This window comes from Engystomops pustulosus, chromosome 10, assembly GCF_040894005.1.
Source record: "Engystomops pustulosus chromosome 10, aEngPut4.maternal, whole genome shotgun sequence".
NCBI lineage: Eukaryota > Metazoa > Chordata > Amphibia > Anura > Leptodactylidae > Engystomops > Engystomops pustulosus.
Window position 1 is genome coordinate 79,471,243 of NC_092420.1, and position 19,503 is coordinate 79,490,745.

At 45.9% G+C, this 19,503-nt stretch overlaps 1 protein-coding gene across 2 annotated transcripts in view; it reads left to right on the forward strand.

The window, feature by feature from the left end:
• TNR (tenascin R) overlaps positions 1 to 19,283 on the forward strand; it is a 334,017-nt gene extending 314,734 nt beyond the window's left edge. For both annotated transcript variants that reach the window (XM_072128599.1, XM_072128600.1), the window contains exon 22: positions 17,761 to 19,283. In XM_072128599.1, coding sequence (XP_071984700.1) covers positions 17,761 to 17,871 — 111 coding nt within the window. In that variant the 3' untranslated portion in view covers positions 17,872 to 19,283. The remainder of the gene's footprint in view (positions 1 to 17,760) is intronic.
• The last annotated feature ends 220 nt before the right edge of the window (positions 19,284 to 19,503 follow it).

A 19,503-nucleotide genomic window follows, 5' to 3' on the forward strand; every position in this document is an offset into this window, starting at 1 on the left:
CCCGAATATTTCCGATTTGCGCCGATTTTCCCTGTATTGCCCCAGGATTTTGGCGCACGGGATCGGTTTGTGGCGCATCGGCGCTGGCATGCACGCGGCGAAAATCGGGGGGCATGGCCGAACGGTAACCCGATGGATTTGGAAAAACCGCTGCATTTTTTAAAAAAAATTGGTCGCACGTGCCATACTTACATGCACCACGATGAAGACGATGAACTCCGGGGCACCTCGGCGGACTTCGGCGCAGCAGCGCCACCTGGTGGACATCGGGCGCAGGACCTTCATGAATCGCCGGAAGACCCGAACGCTTGTCAGAGAAGCCGCCGCTGGAACGCGAATGGACCGGGTAAGTAAATGTGCCCCATAGTAATCATAGAAAGACTATTGTGCGAAGTGAGGTAACAACAGGGACATGATTGGCATGGTAAGCATGTGCCCCCCTTGGGTCATAGATATCAGATGCCAGAGTCTTAAAGTGATCCCCCACCCACTTGACTGTACTCAAGGCTTAATTAGTCAACATACCTGGTGCTGTCTCTTCTGCTTTGATGCCTCTGTTGCTTTATTCAGCTCTCCCATTGAGTCTCCCATTGGGTCCTGGCCACTGACCTCGGACAATGGAGGGGACATAGAGAAGTCAGTTACCATTTTAGGAAAAACCCAATAATGGAGCCAAGTGAAAAAAGTGGAGCAGCAAGAACTGAGATCACCGAGCGTGTAAACTATACTGTACGTGTATGATGTTTTCTGGGTGTCTGGGTATATTAACCCAACCATAGTTGTACCCATATGCACCCGGAATATTACAAGAACCGCTGATGCATCTTCCAGGACATTACTTGATTTATATAAGGGGAATAAACTAGAGATGAGCGAACATGCTCGTCCGAGCTTGATGCTCGGTCGAGCATTAGCGTACTCGAAACTGCTCGTTGCTCGGACGAATACTTCGCCCGCTCGAGAAAATGGCAGCTCCCGCCGTTTTGCTTTTTGGCGGCCAGAAACAGAGCCAATCACAAGCCAGGAGACTCTGCACTCCACCCAGCATGACGTGGTACCCTTACACGTCGATAGCAGTGGTTGGCTGGCCAGATCAGGTGACCCTGGGATAGACTAGCCGCTGGCCGCGCTGCTCGGATCATTCTGTGTCTGGATGCCGCTAGGGAGAGAGCTGCTGCTGGTCAGGGAAAGCGTTAGGGTGTTCTATTAGCTTACTGTTAGGCAGGAGTGATTCTCCAGGAACCCAACAGCCCTTTTTAGGGCTACAATAACGTTCTACTTTTTTTTTTTTATTTGCAGCTAGTACCATATTGTGAGGAATTTGCAGGGGGACTTGCTACCGTTGTGTTTAGCTCTTAGTGACACATATATACACCTCAAACACCAAAGTGGGAAAATTTATTAGGGGTTTGATTTCAATTAGGCACAGTCTGCCATTTACTTTTTTTTTTTTTACAATCTGCTGGTGGCTGTACTTGCTGCAGTGCATCTACTAGCAAATTGTGAGCAATTTGTAGTGAGACTTGCGACCGCTGTGTTTTGCGCTTAGTGACGCACATATCCATTGCAAAGACCGAAGTGGGAAAATTTATTAGGGGTTGGATTTCAATTAGGCACAGTCTGCCATTTCCTTTTTTATTTTACGTTTATTTTGTTTAATAACTCAGTGTCATCTCATCTGGCATAGTAGTGTGCTTTCATACTTGGCTAGAAAATAGCCATAGCAATAGGATAGCATCGTTTGGTTTTAAAAACTAAAAAACACAAAAAAAACAAAAAAACACAAAAAAAAGTTAAAAAAAAATTAAAGTTATAACTCTCATTTTATAAATGTTTAACCCGAGGGCTAGGGGTAGAGGACGAGGGCGGGGACATGGGCGTCCAACTACTGCAGGGGTCAGAGGCCGTGGTCCTGGGCGGGGTGAGACACCACCTGCTTATGAGGGAGCAGGGGAACGCCGCAGAGCTACACTCCCTAGGTTCATGTCTGAAGTTACTGGGACTCGTGGTAGAGCACTGTTGAGGCCAGAACAGTGCGAACAGGAGATGTCGTGGATTGCCGACAATGCTTCGAGCAATTTGTCCACCAGTCAGTCTTCCACGTAGTCCACCCATGTCACCGAAATCGGCACTCCTCCAGCTCCTGCACCTCAGCCTCCTCCCCCCCAGTCTGCCCCCTCCAAGGAAAATTTGGCATTTGAACCGGCATACTCTGTGGAACTGTTTTCTGGACCCTTCCCACAGTCACAAACCACTTGTCCGGTTGCTGCTGAGCAATTTTCTGATGCCCAGGTTTTCCACCAGTCGCAGTCTGTGGGTGATGATGACCTTCTTGACGTAGTGGAAGAAGTGTCTAAAGAGGTGTCCGACGATGAGGAGACACGGTTGTCAGACAGTGGGGAAGTTGTTGTCAGGGCAGGAAGTCCGAGGGGGGAGCAGACTGAGGGATCGGAGGATGATGAGGTGACAGACCCAAGCTGGGTTGATAGGCCGGGTGAACACAGTGCTTCTGAGACAGAGGAGAGTCCTCGACCAGAACAGGTTTGAAGAGGCAGTGGTGGGGCCAGACGGAGAGGCAGGGCCAGAGCTGGTGCATCAGCGCCAAATGTGTCAACTAGTGAAGCTCCCGTGGCGAGGGCTCCTGCGGCGAGGGCTAGATTTTCAGAAGTCTGGAGGTTCTTTAAGGAAACACCGGATGACCGACGGACTGTGGTGTGCAACATTTGCCAAACCAGGATCAGCAGGGGTTCCACCACTACTAGCTTAACTACCACCAGTATGCGCAGGCATATGAATGCTAAACACCCCACTCAGTGGCAACAAGCCCGTTCACCTCTGGCCGTGCACACCACTGCTCCTTCCCCTGTGTCAGCTGATAGTCAGCCCCCTGCCCAGGACCCTGCCACAAAAACCCCATCGTCGCCTCCACGATCCTCCACAGCATCCACCAGCGTTCAGCTCTCCATACCCCAGACGCTGGAGCGGAAACGCAAATATAGTGCAACCCACCCGCACGCCCAAGCCCTTAATGTCCACATGTCCAGATTGCTTAGCCTGGAGATGCTGCCCTATAGGCTAGTAGAGACCGAGGCCTTTCGCAACCTCATGGCGGCGGCCGCCCCTCGGTATTCGGTCCCCAGCCGCCACTACTTTTCCCGATGTGCCGTCCCAGCCCTGCACCAGCACGTGTCAGACAACATCATCCGTGCCCTGACCAACGCCGTTTCTGACAAGGTCCACCTGACCACGGACACGTGAACGAGTGCTGCCGGGCAGGGCCACTATATGTCGCTGACGGCACATTGGGTTAACTTGGTGGAGGCTGGGACCGAGTCTGACCCTGCGGCTGGTCATATACTGCCGACGCCGAGGATTGCGGGGCCTACCTCGGTCCAGGTGTTTCAGGCCTACTATGCCTCCTCCTCCTCACACCCCTCCTCCACCTCCTCCTCCTCCGAATTACCATCCGTGGGCATGGCGCCATCAGTCGGTAGCTCTAGGCACAGCAGCAGTGCCGTCGCTAAGCGACAGCAGGCGGTGCTCAAACTGCTGAGCCTAGGCGATAAAAGGCACACCGCCCAAGAACTATTACAGGGCATCACGGCGCAGACTGATCTGTGGCTGGCACCGCTGAACCTGAAGCCAGGCATGGTTGTGTGTGACAACGGCCGTAACCTGGTGGCGGCTCTGCAACTCGGCAGACTGACACATGTGCCATGCCTGGCCCATGTGTTAAATCTGATAGTTCAGCGTTTCCTCAAGACATACCCCAATCTGTCTGATTTGCTCACGAAGGTGCGCCGCATCTGTGCGCATTTCAGGAAGTCCAGCACAGATGGTGCCACTCTCAGGGCAGCGCAGCGCCGCCTCCAACTGCCCGCTCACCGACTGTTGTGCGACGTGCCCACGAGGTGGAATTCAACACTGACCATGTTATCCAGAGTTTACCAGCAGCGCCGAGCGATTGTAGACTGCCAGATGTCAACTTCCACCAGAACTGGTAGTCAGGTCAGTCAGCTTCCTCAAGTCTACAATGAGGAGTGGACGTGGATGTCTGATATCTGTCAGGTGCTGAGTAACTTTGAGGAGTCAACACAGATGGTCAGTGGCGATGCCGCCATCATCAGCCTCACCATCCCGCTGCTTGGCCTGTTGAAAAACTCTCTGATCAGCATGAAGTCGGAAGCTTTGCGCTCGTCACAAGAGACGGGGGAAGAAGATTCCCTTGTTGATAGCCAAAGCACCCTTAGGTCTGTTTCTCAGCGCATATCGGAGGAGGTGGAGGTGGAGGAGGATGAGGAGGAAGAGGAGGAGAATGTTGGCGAGACACAAGAGGGGACCATTGTTGAGTCCTTCACTGTTCAGCGTGTATGGGCAGAAGAAGAGGAGTTGGAGGAGTTGGAGGAGGAGGAAATGGACAGTCAGGCCAGTGAGGGGAGTGAATTCTTACGCGTTGGTACTCTGGCGCATATGGCAGATTTCATGCTAGGCTGCCTATCCCGTGACCCTCGCGTTCAAAGAATTTATTCCAGCACCGATTACTGGGTATTCACTCTCCTGGACCCACGGTACAAGCAAAATCTTTCCACTCTCATCCCTGGAGAGGAAAGGAGTGTGAGAATGCATGAATACCAGCAGGCCCTGGTGCACAAGCTGAAACAGTATTTCCCTTCTGACAGCGCTAGCGGCAGAGTGCGTAGTTCTGCGGGACAAGTAGCGAGGGAGAGTAGGCGAGCAGGCAGCTTGTCCAGCACTGGCAAGGGTACGCTTTACAAGGCTTTTGCCAGCTTTATGTCACCCCAGCAAGACACTGTCACCTGTCCCCAGTCTCGGCAGAGTAGGGCTGATCTTTACAGAAAGATGGTGAGGGAGTACGTAGCTGACCATACCATCGTCCTAAATGATCACACAGCTCCCTACAACTACTGGGTTTCAAAGCTGGACATGTCGCACGAGCTGGCGCTGTACGCCTTGGAGGTTCTTGCCTGCCCTGCCGCTAGCGTCTTGTCCGAGCGGGTTTTCAGTGCAGCTGGTGGCATCATCACCGATAAGCGTACACGCCTGTCGACTGACAGCGCTGACAGGCTGACGCTTATTAAGATGAATAAAGCCTGGATTTCTCATAATTTCCAATCTCCACCAGGTGAAGGAAGCTCAACCTGAATAATTTATCCACTCCTCCTCCTCCTCATTTTCCTCCTTCTCCTCCTCTTTGTACAGTAAAGCAGAGGAAACTGGCTATTTTTTGACAGGGCCCACTGGCTCTAGCTATAGTACTTTATGCATTTAATTTTTCTGGAGGGCCACCTACCCGGTCCTCTGTTTTAAACAATTTTTGTGAGTGCCACATACAGGCACTCAATCTATTCAATTTTTCTGGAGGGCCACCTACCCGGTCCTCTGTTTTAAACAATTTTTGGGAGTGCCACATACAGGCACTCAATCTATTCCATTTTACTGGAGGGCCACCTACCTGCTCCTCTGGTTTGAAAACTTTTTTGGACTGCCACATACAGGCACTCAATCTATTTCATTTTTCTGGAGGGCCACCTACCTGCTCCTCTGGTTTGAAAACTTTTTTGGACTGCCACATACAGGCACTATCCAAATTAAATTGTCTCCATAGCAGCCTCCACACGTTGTCTCCATTGCTACCTCCAAAAGTCGTCCATATAGCTGCCTCCATACATCGTCCCCTTATCAAACGAGGTGTGTCAGGCAGAAATTTGGGTTGTTTTCATGGATTCCACATCAAAGTTGTTAACTTTGTCGCCACCCTGCTGTGTTATCCACAAAATATACTGGCAAACTTTTATCATTTACCAATATTATTTCAGCGCTTCTTGCGCATCTGTTTACATTCCCCTCACCCGCCATATCCTAAACTTATAAGAACGCTACTACACTTGATCTTATACAAAAGGTTCTTAGAAGTGCTGTTTGGGGAGTAGCCTAGAGACAGGGGCTTGGATTGGCGAAAGCTCGCCTGGCAGCGGAGCGCCAGCTCCATGCCAAGATCCAACTAACATAGTTTTAACTGCAGCACCTTTAATCTACTACTAGTTCACTGCCTCCATACATGGTCCCCTTATCAAACGAGCTGTGTCAGGCAGAATTTTGGGTTGTTTTCATGGCTTCCATGTTAACTTTGTCGCCACCCTGCTGTGTAATCCACAAAATATACTGGCAAACTTTTATCATGTACCGATATTATTTGAGCGCTTCTTGCTCACCTCCTTTGGTTCCTCTCTGCCACCCATTGGTTTGAAGCCTGAGTCCATTTAGAGTATGTCGCCATGCCACTCTCTAGCCTGCCGCTGCTGCCGCTGCCTCTGCATGCCGTCCCCTATAGTGTCATGCTGCCCCTGCTGTTTCCTGTCCATTTCCGTGGTGTTTCCATCCTTTTCTGAGGTTCCCAGGTGTTTGGCCAAGCTTCCCTGTGCAGAGCCTTGGTCCCCTTGAAAAATGCTCGAGTCTCCCATTGACTTCAATGGGGCTCGTTATTCGAGACGAGCACTCGAGCATCGGGAAAAGTTCGTCTCGAATAACGAGTACCCGAGCATTTTAGTGCTCGCTCATCTCTAGAATAAACTGATTAGAGAGAATGAACATCACTGCTAGACTGAACAGCTAATCAAATATCGGGATATTACCGGGGTGTATGATGTGCGCTGCGGGTAGGGATCATACATCAACAACAAGTATAAATCCATTTACTCAGACAAATCTAGCCAGCCGCTCCATCAGGAAGATTACATTTACTATTTATTGGAGTGTTGTTTGTCACCGAGGTACCAAAATATCAAAAAGAAATGAAGTATTAATTATCCCAGATTATTCGAGTTACATCCCATTCTTCTGCTCCATATCCCAACGTCTTTGCCATGACAAGGAGTCCAGTACAATCGGCGTGTGTAACTGTGCTGCATACAGGAGCGTAGTCACAGCTAGGAGTAGGGCAGGCAAAAGTGGGAACTAAGAACATGGAAGGGGTGAAGATCAGGTTCCATTAGGTCAAGACTAGAAAAACAAAAGCCAGAACAGGGATCCAAACCAGTAGTACCAGAACCAGGGACACAGTGCTGGAGGCAGGCATGGAAGGTACCAGATAGATGGAAAATATCCATAATGTTTAGGATTTAAGGTGGCATCTAACATGTACTGCCAGATGCTCAGTTTTGGTAAGCTTGTAAATGCCTTCATCCTACTGGGTTTCTGTAGGCAGCGCTGCCACTAGAAAGTTTGGGGCCCCTGACTGGCAAATTATGTGCCCCCTCCACCCCCACGGAATGATAATCGAGCCCTGTGTGCACAGTGAGTTCCCTGCACCTGGGAAGGGAGGAAAGTTTTATGTGACTTGGGGCCCTTTTTTCTCCTCGGGGGGCCCCCTGAACACAGTCACACTAGACCCGCCCTGATGGCGGCCCTGTCTGTAGGATAGATAAAACTAAAGGTTTCACACATTCTTCTACAACAGTGATGGTGAACCTTATATAGAGTCTGAGTGCCAAGGGAACAGCACAATGCCCACTTATTTATCACAAAGTGCCGACACTGAACTTTATGGCTTCCTGCTCTGCTACAGCTTTAAATCGTATTGGCGCCTACAGGACACTGATACAGTTGAAAGAAATTTGGTTTATCACTGAAGCTTCCCCCCAGGGTCCCCCTGAACAGGAAGAATTGTGGGGCAGGAACTGCAATGGTAATATAGTCCTGTCCAGACCTCCGTGTTGATACTGCAGTGTTGCTTTAAAGGGACGCAGCACATTAAAGGGGTTGCCTGGGAATAAATATTGATGGTCTATCTTTTGGCATAGGCCATCGTTGCCTGATTAGTGTGAGGCAGACAAGGTACAGAGAAGGAAGCAGTTGACTCTATGGAATTCATTTACTAGACCAAAGTTGGACCAAATAGCTGATTGGTGCAGAGACTTAACTGTCTACTGTGTAGGTCACTGACACTATGTATGACCTATCTGCAGCACAGATCTCGGATAGCTCTTTAAAGGGAGTCTACCTGCAGGATTGATCATTCAAAGCTGGAGTCAGTGTTAGGTGTGAGTTAGGTGTGACTGTGAAAAATGCATTTATATTCCAGGATTGTAGCTGGATTTGTGCACTGGTGTTAGATTGAACACAGCACAGCCCCTCTACCTTGAGTAAGGGTTGTAGAAGACTTCTGGTTAGCTATTACAGCAGATGGGAGGGGCTGGGGAAGAGATTGAATTCAGAAATGCAAGAACACATCATTGTAAAGAGACTGCCCCAGTGTCCAGCTACAATCCTGGAATATGAATACATTTTTCACAGTCCTGTTACTAACAACAAACACAAAAGTATGATTACACAGATCCCCAGGGACAATACCTAACACTGTCTGCAGATTTATAAGGTAAAGACTCATGGTAGACTCCTTTACATATCCCCGATTGTCTACCGGGTAGGTCACTGACACTATGTATGACCTATCTGCAGCATAGGTTATAACAGATCTCGGATAGCTCTTTAAAGGGAGTCTACCTGCAGGATTGATTATTCAAAGCTGCAGCCAGTGTTAGGTGTGAGTTAGGTGTGACTGTGAAAAATGCATTTATATTCCAGGATTGTAGCTGGATTTGTGCACTGGTGTGAGATTGAACACAGCACAGCCCCTCTACCTTGAGTAAGGGTTGTAGAAGACTTCTGGTTAGCTATTACAGCAGATGGGAGGGGCTGGGGAAGAGATTGAATTCAGAAATGCAAGAACACATCATTGTAAAGAGACTGCCCCAGTGTCCAGCTACAATCCTGGAATATGAATACATTTTTCACAGTCCTGTTACTAACAACAAACACAAAAGTATGATTACACAGATCCCCAGGGACAATACCTAACACTGTCTGCAGATTTATAAGGTAAAGACTCATGGTAGACTCCTTTACATATCCCCGATTGTCTACCGGGTAGGTCACTGACACTATGTATGACCTATCTGCAGCATAGGTTATAACAGATCTCGGATAGCTCTTTAAAGGGAGTCTACCTGCAGGATTGATTATTCAAAGCTGCAGCCAGTGTTAGGTGTGAGTTAGGTGTGACTGTGAAAAATGCATTTATATTCCAGGATTGTAGCTGGATTTGTGCACTGGTGTGAGATTGAACACAGCACAGCCCCTCTACCTTGAGTAAGGGTTGTAGAAGACTTCTGGTTAGCTATTACAGCAGATGGGAGGGGCTGGGGAAGAGATTGAATTCAGAAATGCAAGAACACATCATTGTAAAGAGACTGCCCCAGTGTCCAGCTACAATCCTGGAATATGAATACATTTTTCACAGTCCTGTTACTAACAACAAGCACAAAAGTATGATTACACAGATCCCCAGGGACAATACCTAACACTGTCTGCAGATTTATAAGGTAAAGACTCATGGTAGACTCCTTTAAATATCCCCGACTGTCCTTGTCATCAGGACCCCAACTCCATTCATTAGAATTTCCCATTGTCCATCAGATTCAGTATATTATGGCTAAAAACAGCCAATGTGAACCGAGCCAACTCATCCTTGCTACATCTGTACATACATTACAGGAATCGACGATACCGTAAGTTTGTTAAAATAACTAAAATGACATTAAAAAGAATAAACTATTTTGACATTTGGAATTACATTAATGACCAGTTCCATAAAGGATGAGACATCTTTATAGCTGCGATGTCTCGGGTCCATCTGTCGGACATGACCCCGCGATAAACACGGTAAAGTCTGAAGGCGGTGAATTACTGATGACTGTCGCCTACATAAAGTATTAATCCCCTTAGAAAGACTTCGCTTTTTATCATCTCTATTGATTTCTAAGGGAAAATGATGTCTGTAAGAAAACATACATATCTGCAGGATGCGTCCAAGTCCAAATTACATCTCAATTATGCGGGGGAAATCAATGAAAATAATGTAGTGTGTAGGAGAGATGTGGACAGCTCGGGGTCCCGGCCTCCTGATGAGGAAAGCTTAATTACATATTAAAACACTTCTCCTGCCAAGGTCACATATGATTTACTTTAATGAATCTTTTCAAATAGCATTAGATATGATTTTACATTTCCCCGGAGTAGAAAATTACAGCATAAAATGGCAGCCTAATGTCACCGTGTGCCATATACCGTGCCCATAGGGTAATGCACAGCAATTATAGGGAGACATCAGTCAGAGGATTCTTTTCAGATAAGACAATTTGAGTAGATTGCGTTATTACTGCTGTTATTTTATGTATTTTGTAGAATTCTGCTATATTTGCAGCATGGTGGCTCAGTGGTTAGCATTACAGCCTTGCAGCGCTGTGGTCCTGGGTTCAAGTCCCTTCCAGAGTTTGTATGTTCTCTCCGTGCTTGCAAGGGTTTCATCCGCGTCCTCCGGTTTCCTCCCACACCCCCAATTGGGGACAGGGACCAATTTGGCAAACTCTGTGCAGTGTTGTTGAATCTGTGTGCGCCATATAAATAAAGGAATTATTATTATTATTAATAAAGGAATTATTATATATACACCTGTGAACCTTGGTTTATCCATTAGTCCCTTGTTTATCCATTAGAGTCATTACTATATTGTAATGGCATATAATGGATTTTTTTGATCAGTGGGAGTTTGACCTTCCTAACTCTCTCAAGGTCTGCATAATTGTCTTGGTACAGGTTTCACTTGCAGAACTTTCACTCTTTGGGAAGAAGGAAGTGCCCTTCTTCCCCAGCTGACACTCCATATTGACAGAGGTGATGCATGCGTGTGGCGTTGTCTACTAAACATCATGGATGTATCAGCAATTGTACATACATAAGGCCTGCAGTTCATATAAAGGCTTAGACCTCATTTTATGTGTCCCATAAGACCTGCAGTATGTAAAACATTTATATAAATGCAGACTTTAAATGCCTCTTAAGTACATGTGTATTGTGAGCAGGAACAGATAAGTAAGTCTTAATTTATATAGCACACACAGATTATGCAGCGCTGCACAAAGCAAGTCCCTGTCCCCATGGGGCTCACAATCTAAACAACCTAACAGTATGTTTTGGAGTGTGGGAGGAAACCAGAGGACCCGGAGGAAACCCACGCAAACACAGAGAGAACATACAAACTCTTTGCAGATGTTGACCTGGGTGGGATTTAAACCCAGGACCCCAGCACTGTAAGGCTCTAGTGCTCACCACAGAGGCCCCGTGCTTCCCCAACAGATTAATGAGTATTTCATGCGTGAAGGTCCTTCTGAGTATAAAATTTGGTGGGTGGTTTGGGAGGTCATGGGCCCTCTATATAGGCCCAGACCGCCTATACTGTATTATAATCCATTACTGCAGTCAGCTCAGGGAATACATCATCCAGCAGGGATTTTAGGCGAGTCACGGAGGAGTACAGCCGGAGCTACAGTCCATCTTTGTTATCTAAGACTTCTGACTGAAGAATCCTCCAGTGGGAGAAATCCAAACATTCAGTATTTTACAGAAGATAAGGTTTTAAAGTGAAAAAGTGGAAAAGTTCTTAAAGTAAAATGTTAAATGTTTCCCAAGTTATCAGAACATTTTCTCTTGTATTCCATCAGTGCCGAGTTTTAGTAGAAGAACCAATCCAACAAACATCGTTTTGTGCTTTTAATTCTGATAAAACTTTAATTGGATTTTGGTTTATTGATTGTAGGGTAACACTGATGTGTACCTCCTCTTCCAAGAAAGGCTGCATAGGTCAAAAATACTGGGTGTACATGAGGAGTAATAATGTTTTTAGAATGATGTGAATTCCCTCTTTGTAAACCATCTGTTATTATTATTATTATTAATACTATGGTGCTGTACAACCAATAAGGGATTCACATACAATACATTAAGACAAGAACAAATGCAATACAAATATGGTACTACAGTGATCAGGAGGCAAGTGGAAGGTGGACCCTGCCCATGAGCGCTCACAATCTATGTGGGAGAGTAAATGGAGACACAAGGGGTCATTTACTAACGGCCCGAATCACGTTTTTCCGCCGATTTTCCCGAATATTACCGTTTTGTGCCGCATTGCCCCGGGTTTTTGGCGCACGTGATCGGATTGTGATGCATCGGCGCCGGCATGCATGCGACGGAAATCGGGGGGACGTGGCCGTCGGAAAACCCGCCGTATTTAAATTTAAAAAAAAAAAGTGTCGCTTCACACGCACTTACCTGCACCCAGGATAGGATAGTGAACTTCGGTGAACTCCAGCGGACTTCAGCGCAGCAGCGACACCTGGTGGACATCAGGCACACTACCTTAGTGAATCCCGGCCAGACCCGAATCAGCGTCGGAGAACCCGCCGCTGGATGGCGAATGGACCGACCGGGTAGGTAAATGTGCCCCAATGTGCAGTTATTGCGTATTGTAGGCAATCCTGAACAAGTGTGTTTTCAAGTTCCATTTGAAGGATTGGAATGTGGGGGGCGGTATGACACATTTTGGTATGGGAGATGCACGAGAGAAGTCCGGGATAAGGTTGTAAGAAGAGCGGATGGTAATAGAGTGAAGCTGAAAGTCCTGTGAGGAACGGAGATTACGCGTGGGGCGGTATTACCTGATGAGTTCAGCCAAAGATATATGGAGGGGACAGGTTGTGGACATCTTTGTAAGTCATGGTTAGTATTTTATATTGAATTTGCTGTGCAATGGCTAGCCAGTGGAGAGACTGGCAGAGAGGAAAGGCAAAGGTGAAGCAAAGAGACAGATGGATTAGCCGGGCAACAGAGTTAAAGATAGATTGGAGAGTTAGCTGTGTGACCAGAGAGAAGAATGTTAGAGTAGTCCAAGCGGGAGATGATGAGGGCATAGACTAGTAATTTATGTAGACTCTGGATTGAGGAATGGACAGATGCGAGAGATGTTCTTGAGATGTAAGCGGCAGGTGAAAGTAAGGGCCTATATGTGAGGCTTAAAGGATAAGACAGAGACCGAAGATGACTCCAAGGTAGCAGACTTTAGGGACCCAGGGAGAGTGTGGAGCCGTAAATTGTGACAGTTAGGTTTGGTGGGAGGAATGTGTTGGAGGAAAGATTATGAGTTCTGTTTTGTCCATGATAAGTTTTAGAAAAAAGGAGGATGTGGCTGATAGACCCTCAGGAATTCTGGCTAGAAGAGAGGAGATATATGGGCCAAAAATATAGATCTGTGTGTCATCTGCATAGGAGTTGTATTGATGACCATGGGATTTAGTTAAATGTCCTAGGCCAGAGGTCTAGATAGAGAAGAGTAGGAGTCCCAGGAAAGAACCCTGAGGGATGCCAACAGAGAGGGGGCGAGGTGAAGAGGTAGTATGAGAGTGATAGGCACTGAATGTCCAGTTGGAAAGGTATGAAGAGATCCAGGTCAATGATGGCAAGAGAACATAGTGGGGCACATTTACTTACCCCGTCCTGACGCGATCCCCGATCCAGACGGTCCGACGAAGATGAAGTCCGGCGTGATTCACCAACATCGTACGCCCGAGATCCTGCATCTGTCGCTTCTCTGCTGAGGTCCGCCGGAGTTCACCTTCTTCTTCCAAGTGTAAGTGAGTGAGTGTCTTGCGACACAATTTGCAATGTTAAATCCCACAAGTTGTCTGAATTTATCGGATCGTCCAACTGCCCGCCCCCCCGATTTCGTGTGACGCGTGAAAGCCGGCGCCGATGCACCAAAATCCGACCGCATGCGCCAAAAACACCTGTTAAATGCGGTGCAACACGGAAATCATCGGGAGACCCGCCAAAAATGTAGTCCGCGGACCCTTAGTAAATGAGCCCCAATGTCTACAGCAGGAGAGAATAGTCTACAGTGTAAAAAAATATATCAAGAAGGAGGAGAACAGAGTAGGGGTGTTGTGCCTTGCCTAGGTCATTAGAGACTTTGGTCAGAAATCTGATGTCCTTTGGTGAGGACATTTACTTGCAGTGTATGGGAAGTGCCATGGGAAGCAGAATGTCACCACAGTATGCCAACCTGTTCATGGCAAAACTAGAGGAGGAGTTTCTTCCAACCTGCGCCACTAAACCTCTAGCATACTTCCGCTATATTGATGACCTGCTTGTTATCTGGTCAGGATCGGAGGATGAACTGTTGTCTTTCCACAGAAGTTATAACAAATTTCATCCTACCATAAAACTCTCCCTGGACTACTCAAAATCTAAGGTACATTTCCTGGATACAACCATATACATTAAGGACAACAGCATACAAACTACAATTTATCAAAAACCTACAGGTCGTCCAGCGTACCTAAAGTGGAACAGTTTTCATCCAAAACATATCAAGAAATCTATTGTCTACAGCCAAGCTCTGAGATACATCCGGATCTGCTCAGAGAGTGAGGATAGAGAACAACACCTTCTATCACTAAGAAGAACATTCTTACAACAGGGGTATCACCCCCTGGTTATAGATAGACAGATCCACAGAGCTAGAAGGATTCCAAGGAGCAGCCTGCTGGAATACCAACAGAAAGAGGACAAGTGCAGAGTGCCCTTGGTGGTCATGTACAACCCACAAATGAAGATTTTAAAGAAAATTGCAGCAGATCTCCAAGCCATTCTTCATAAGGACAACAGGCTAAAGGACATATTCCCGGACCTCCCCCTCCTTGCTTACAAACAGCCACCAAACATAAGGAATCTCCTGGTAAGAAGTGCCCTCTCACCACCAACACAGACGGGCACTTTTCCCTGCCACAACAAAAGATGCAAGACTTGTGGCAATTGTTCTATCATCAAGCACAGTCCACATCCTTAACACACAACAGGAGTATAAAATCCCGGGCACATTCTCCTGTAAATCTTCCAATGTTGTGTACATGATACTGTGCATGAGGTGTCACACAAATAATATATACATTGGGGAGACCCAACAAAAACTTCAGAGCAGGATGAACTCTCACAGACCATAAGTGAGGGGATGGACACACCTGTGGGAAAACACTTTTCTGGACCAGGCCACAGCGTGGAGGATCTAAAGGTGCTAATACTGAAAGGTGACTTTAAGGACAACAGAGAAAGGAAAACCTGGGAGTTCAAACTGATGATGACCTTCCAGTCACTGACACCAGGCCTCAATATTGCACCTGGGTTTATGGCTCATTACATGGACTCGCTTCAATCCCCACAAGAGACTAACTCCAGACCCCTGCCATCCTAGAACCCCACCCCCCACCCCCTGCCCATCACCCTTCTCTGTGTAACATAACCTCTAGTTTTATTGCCCCAGCTTATCTTAATTGAGTCTCACCATATGTACTAATTATCTTGTTGTAACATCCCTCAAATATTGCGTTTTTCTCTCAGTGCTTCATTTGTATCCATGCCTGAAGAAGGGGCCTGTGTGCCCTGAAAGCTTGCACCAAATATCATTTTTCTGGTTAGCCAATAAAGGTCTCATTCCTTAAGCACTTTGGTAGTTTTTACACAAAAGTATTTACATCAGATTTTTGATTTTTTCTGGCTAACACGGCACGTCAACAATTTTCTCAACATACTAAGACTTTGGTCAGGGCAGTCTCAGTGGAGTGATTTGGTCAAAAACCACATTGTAGTTTGTCAAAGAGCGAGTTGGAGGAAAGGTAGGTAGTTCTAGATGAACATGTTGTACCAGGAGTTATGAAGCAAATGGAAGTAGTGAGATATAGCAATACTTCAGCAGAGAAGACAGGTCCAGGGATGGCTTCTCGACATACTTAGGATGTTGTGATTGTTGTATGTTAAAAGGAAGATGGACCGATACCAGTGGATAGCAAAAAGTTTAAGAGATGAGTTAGAGCTGGGATGAGCACAGTGTTCAGGTTTGGGATAAGATGCAACAGAATTTGGTCAAGTGCACAAGTAGTGCTTGACAGCATGGAGGAGACTTTCCCATCAGTTAGAGATATAAGTTGGTTAGTAGGGATAGGCATTGGATATTCTGGGTGGGTTGCAGGGATTGAAGGTTGAAACTTTCCCTGATGCCGTCTATTTTATTTTTAAAGTTTGAGGCCAAATTTTTTAACTGAAATGAGAGAGGTTAGGGTGCCGGTGGACGTAGAAAGGTATTAAAGGTAGAAAATAATTGTTTGAGTTTGTGAGATAGAGTAGATATAAGATTATTGAAGCAATCCTGTTTACCCAATGCAAGTGCATATTTCTAGGTGAAGACAGCCTGATTGTATGATATAATTTGATACTTTTGTGAACGCCGCGGCCTCTCCACACACTGCGAGCTCAGAAAAGATGCAAGAAACAAAAGTAGGACAGTTACCATATGGCAAATCCAAAGAGGAAAATAAATAATAAATAATATTACATGATGGATGTGGGTCCCACCTCGGGGACTCGCATCCAATTGGAGAATGAGGATCTATCGACCCCCTTACCAAAGCTAGGGAGAACGCAAAGTTTGCTCCATTCTCCATGATCCAATCTTTTGGAACACTGAACATAGTTGGGTCCATATGCTTTGTTATTTTTGTCAGTTCCAAAGACTTGAATGGAGAGAGGCCGCACATGCGCAGCAATCTCTGCATTAAGCCCGACTGCCGGAAGGGGTCAGTGGATCCTCATTCTAAAGAAAGTTTGATTCCCAGAGGTTGGACCCCCATCTATTATATACTTATGATATATTCTGTGAATATGTGTTAAATATTAAACATGAGAATACCCCTTGAAGGTTGAAAGACCTTGCAAACATCCTATTTTACGTAAGAAAGTTATAGATTAGTGGTATTTATTTACTGTCCAGGAAAGTGTTGTTTCTGTCCAAGGAAAAATGGTCTAAAATTCTCTCAGCTGGGCAGAGTGTCTACTATGAGAATCTGTACAAGAGCAGTATACACTAAGGCCTTTGCACACGAACATACTTGGTGGCCGCATGCTAGCCATATGAATGGCAGCAAGATTACTGCCACCATAGAAGCGCCTTATTCATGGCACAGTATGGTGAGCACAATGGGGCACATTTACTTACACGTCCCTGCGCGATCCCCGAGGTGCATTGTACGACGATCCTGCACAGCTGCCGCTATTCACAAAGATTGTGCACCCGAGATCCCCGCTCAGGTCCGCCGGAGTTCACCTTCTTCTTCCCGGTGTGTGTAAGTGCTTGGTATTGCAACACAATTTAAATGTTAAATCCCGCGCGTGAAAGCCGATGCGATCCCCGAAAACGTCGGAAAGCCCGGCGCAAATGCGGCAGTAGGACCTTAGTAAATAAGCCCCATAGTGTATCACTGTACTGTGCCGTCTCCGGGAAAAAAAAAGGCCATGCTCAATCTTTCCCAGAAATATGTGGTGGCTACATGGCTCCCTATGGAGAGGAAATGGGTGAAAAGTGCTCCCCCATGCGCTATGCCAGTATCCCAGGTCCTTCAGAGCTATACCTAATTATTCAACTTCTTTACATTGATATTTGAGCCTTTGCATGCATGGAGTAAAATGTCCAATTTTAGGCATTTCCAAATAATCCAACTTTTGTCAAATGCAAAACATTTAGTAAATTATTTCTTATGAAAAATATTCCACTAAATTAGAAATGTAAAATACAATACAACTACGTGCACAGTATCACAGTGTAATTGCTGCTCACCCCATGAAGCCATCGATGTTGATCACCTCCGAGTCTTAGAGACATATGGTTCTTAAGTACAATTTAATTTAATTAGAATTGTATATAAAACATAATGATGACATTTGTTACATTTGCCTAATTTGGATGTTTTTGCTATATTTACTTTACTTATCTCTGTTTGTTGTGCATTATTTCCACAGGGAATAAACTGGTATCACTGGAAAGGCCACGAGTTCTCCATTCCATTCGTGGAGATGAAGATAAGACCGTACAACCAGCGTACAATGAAGAAACGCTCCCTTCATCTCTGATCTTAGTTGACCCATCACTAGACATATTTCCCCCCCAAGATCGATTTAGTGCTGCCCTCCATCACACTGGACCTGCACAAACATATACACGTTACTGTTTTCCCTTCAATGACCATGTTTTATTCCAGTGGTGGGCAAGATATAATTTTTGGGGACCTTGTCACCATGCAAATAGATCCATAGGTGAATGGATAACTGGCTATTGCAAGGTCCTCATCGTCCGTCCACCGTTCATGGATTACGATGCTCAACAGTCTATGTGAATGCATTTGCTAAGTGTATGCCATACGAAGGCAACTAGTAATGGTCAACATGTTGCCCACCACTGTCCCAGTCCTTGCATTTAACATTGATACATCATTTTGCAAAACCTTGATGTTATCTAATGTACTTTTGGTCTTGCAGTTTTCCTACTTTAGGCATTCTCCACTGTTAAGAACCTTCTCCACATTCTCCATCATCATATATTGAAAATATTTCGACTCACCACCCCAGCCTTTCAGCACCAACAGAGACTTCTCGTTTATCCAGCACTCTCACGTTCTCCCTTGTCAAGATGACTGGCCGCTTTACCAAGTCGTCCTATTTTTCTTATCCGCGGGGGGGCATGGTGCTGTATAATTGTCTATTTACCTTGCTCTCTGTGAAACCTCAGACCCTTTTAGCACCCAACAAACTTTTTTCCTGCCGTCAGGATTGTCTTGCTAATGATTGATGTGCCAAATTTTTTAACTCCCATCTCTCTTGCACTTCCAAGTATTTTGATCACTGGAGATCTTTTTAGAAAAAAAAAATTTGCCTGACGTATGCAAGAGGAGGAGGCTTTCCTTGTAGCACTGAAGCCACAGAAGCAACCCAGGAAAACCTTCAACGACCCCTTCTCAGACGCCATCTATGACATCAGCTGTTATCTAGGTTACGTAGGAGATCCAGTACTTCTCATATATTGGCAATATGTCATTGATTATTTGCATTGGCCAAAAAGCAATCAGATGCTTTATTGCCTTACACGATAGAGGTTTGACGTTTAGGACCACAAGGTCAGTGGTTTTCTTATCGGTATCCAACCAAATTTTTTATTTATTTTTTTTTTAAGGGGGATGGTTTTTTTCCCCTTTACTAAATTTCTCATCTGGTTTAATCTGGTCCCTGCATATACTGATACCTAGGTCTAATAACTGGAGAACATAGTGCCCCGCAAGGTGGTGCTTCCAGTAAGGATATAGGTTGCATTAAGGATAACAGAAGTTTGGGAAGCAAAACTGCCAAACGAAAGACTTCTGAGAGGTGCCTGCCAAAGGGTTCAATGCCCTGTGTTATCTTGTATCTCTAGTCCTGGATGCCGTTAGCTGATGTATAGATCCTTTTTTTAATGCATTTTCTATACGTTATTAAAAGATTCCTATGGGATGATATAACCTGCGTCTGAGTCTTTTGTGAGAACTTATAGAGAACCGTTAAGTTCTCGTGAGATCTGGAGAATATCATTTCACTCAACAATTTCCATTCGGAGGATCTTCTCCCTGAGGTCTTCATCATGCATGGGGAGAAATACCCTGCCGGCGTTTCTGCTACATGATCCATTTACATTTAATTCAAAAAAGTGTTATTTTGTGAATTCCATTATAATGG